The sequence below is a fragment of the Poecilia reticulata genome, unplaced genomic scaffold, assembly GCF_000633615.1.
Source record: "Poecilia reticulata strain Guanapo unplaced genomic scaffold, Guppy_female_1.0+MT scaffold_131, whole genome shotgun sequence".
In the NCBI taxonomy this organism is placed as follows: Eukaryota; Metazoa; Chordata; class Actinopteri; order Cyprinodontiformes; family Poeciliidae; genus Poecilia; species Poecilia reticulata.
Genome location: NW_007615014.1, coordinates 12,038 through 13,212, shown reverse-complemented (window position 1 = coordinate 13,212; position 1,175 = coordinate 12,038). Strand labels below are relative to the sequence as shown.

The following is a 1,175-nucleotide window of genomic DNA, read 5'->3' as shown; positions in this document are numbered from 1 at the left end:
AGGACTGAGGACTAACCACAGTCCTCATCTTCTGGTCATCAGCAGTTGTCTCATCGAAAGGCTCATTAAGCTTGAATTTGACCTCGGTAGTTTAGAAGGCGCTCTGAGACTTGATACAGATCAGCCCCTGATCATCCAGACTTATTACGAAATTAGGCTTGGTTCGGTTCCCCACCTGCCGGGTGGCAAACCCCACACCCAGTGCCTTCATGTAGTCATCAACGTTCTCAAGTTTTTTTTATAGAAAAAGTCTATAAATAAAACTGAAGACTASTTTAAAAGATTACAGCTACGTCTGGATCACAGGCGTTAAACATGGCCGCTTACGTCAGACAGGTCAGGTTTAACGTTAAACTGGGGGTTCTTCTGTTGACTGTTAGTGAACTTCAGTCACAATGTTGTTGCAGCGATGCGCTCGCAATGCAGAGAGAAAGCAGATGACGAAGGCAGAACCAGCAGGAGGAAGTGAACAGCAGCAGCTTGTAGTCTAGATTGCTAAGTGTTGAAKGTTTCCTGTTCTAGATGCTCATGTTTAGCTKTAGCTGCYCATCAGGAGTTTTAAAGTGTCTGTCCTCGCAGGACACCGGCGGACGCATCGGAACCGCCCAGGTCCAAACCTCCGGTTCTTYCTCCTCCCTCCTCCTCCGTCAGCAGGAGCAACTCCTCTGCCAGAGTAGCGCCCCCTAGCAGGTCCTCTGTGGTTCAGGTTGAATCTTTTGGTTCCAGAAAGTTCCTGATAATAATTTGATGTTTTTGTTTTCAGGTTCGATGGACACAGAGAGGTAAGCTGCTCCAGTTTTAATGATTCATGTTAGATGAAACATGACTGTTCACTGCTACATAGAACAGATTGTGATGGAGACTGACCTTTGACCCTTTCTTCTTTTCTCTCTTCAGCAGACACAAGATGGTGAGCTCCATTCTCCAGTTTGAAACCCTGAAGCATCGCAGAGTGAATAAACAAAGCTTCCTCCTTCTGCTTGTTTTCCCACAGTCCCTAAACACAACACGTTCCCTCTTCACAAGAATCTGCCGCCGCGCCCYGGGATCCCCGGGCCCCCGCCRCAGCATGCCGCCAGGTCAGCCTTCACTTCTACTCACCCGTCTCACCAGAAGGTCGTAAATAGAAGTTTGTTTTTATAACTCACCTGCTTAAACAAAGAAATGAAATTAGA

General features: G+C 47.1%; 1 protein-coding gene across 1 annotated transcript in view; it reads left to right on the top strand.

Moving 5' to 3' along the window:
- LOC103459917 (lymphocyte cytosolic protein 2-like) overlaps positions 1-1,175 on the top strand; it is a 14,119-nt gene that overhangs the window by 7,949 nt on the left and 4,995 nt on the right. Inside the window, exons 13-16 of the mRNA XM_008401856.2 lie at positions 580-690; positions 764-782; positions 898-910; positions 995-1,119. Of these exons, the coding sequence (XP_008400078.1) occupies positions 580-690; positions 764-782; positions 898-910; positions 995-1,119 (268 nt within the window). The remainder of the gene's footprint in view (positions 1-579; positions 691-763; positions 783-897; positions 911-994; positions 1,120-1,175) is intronic.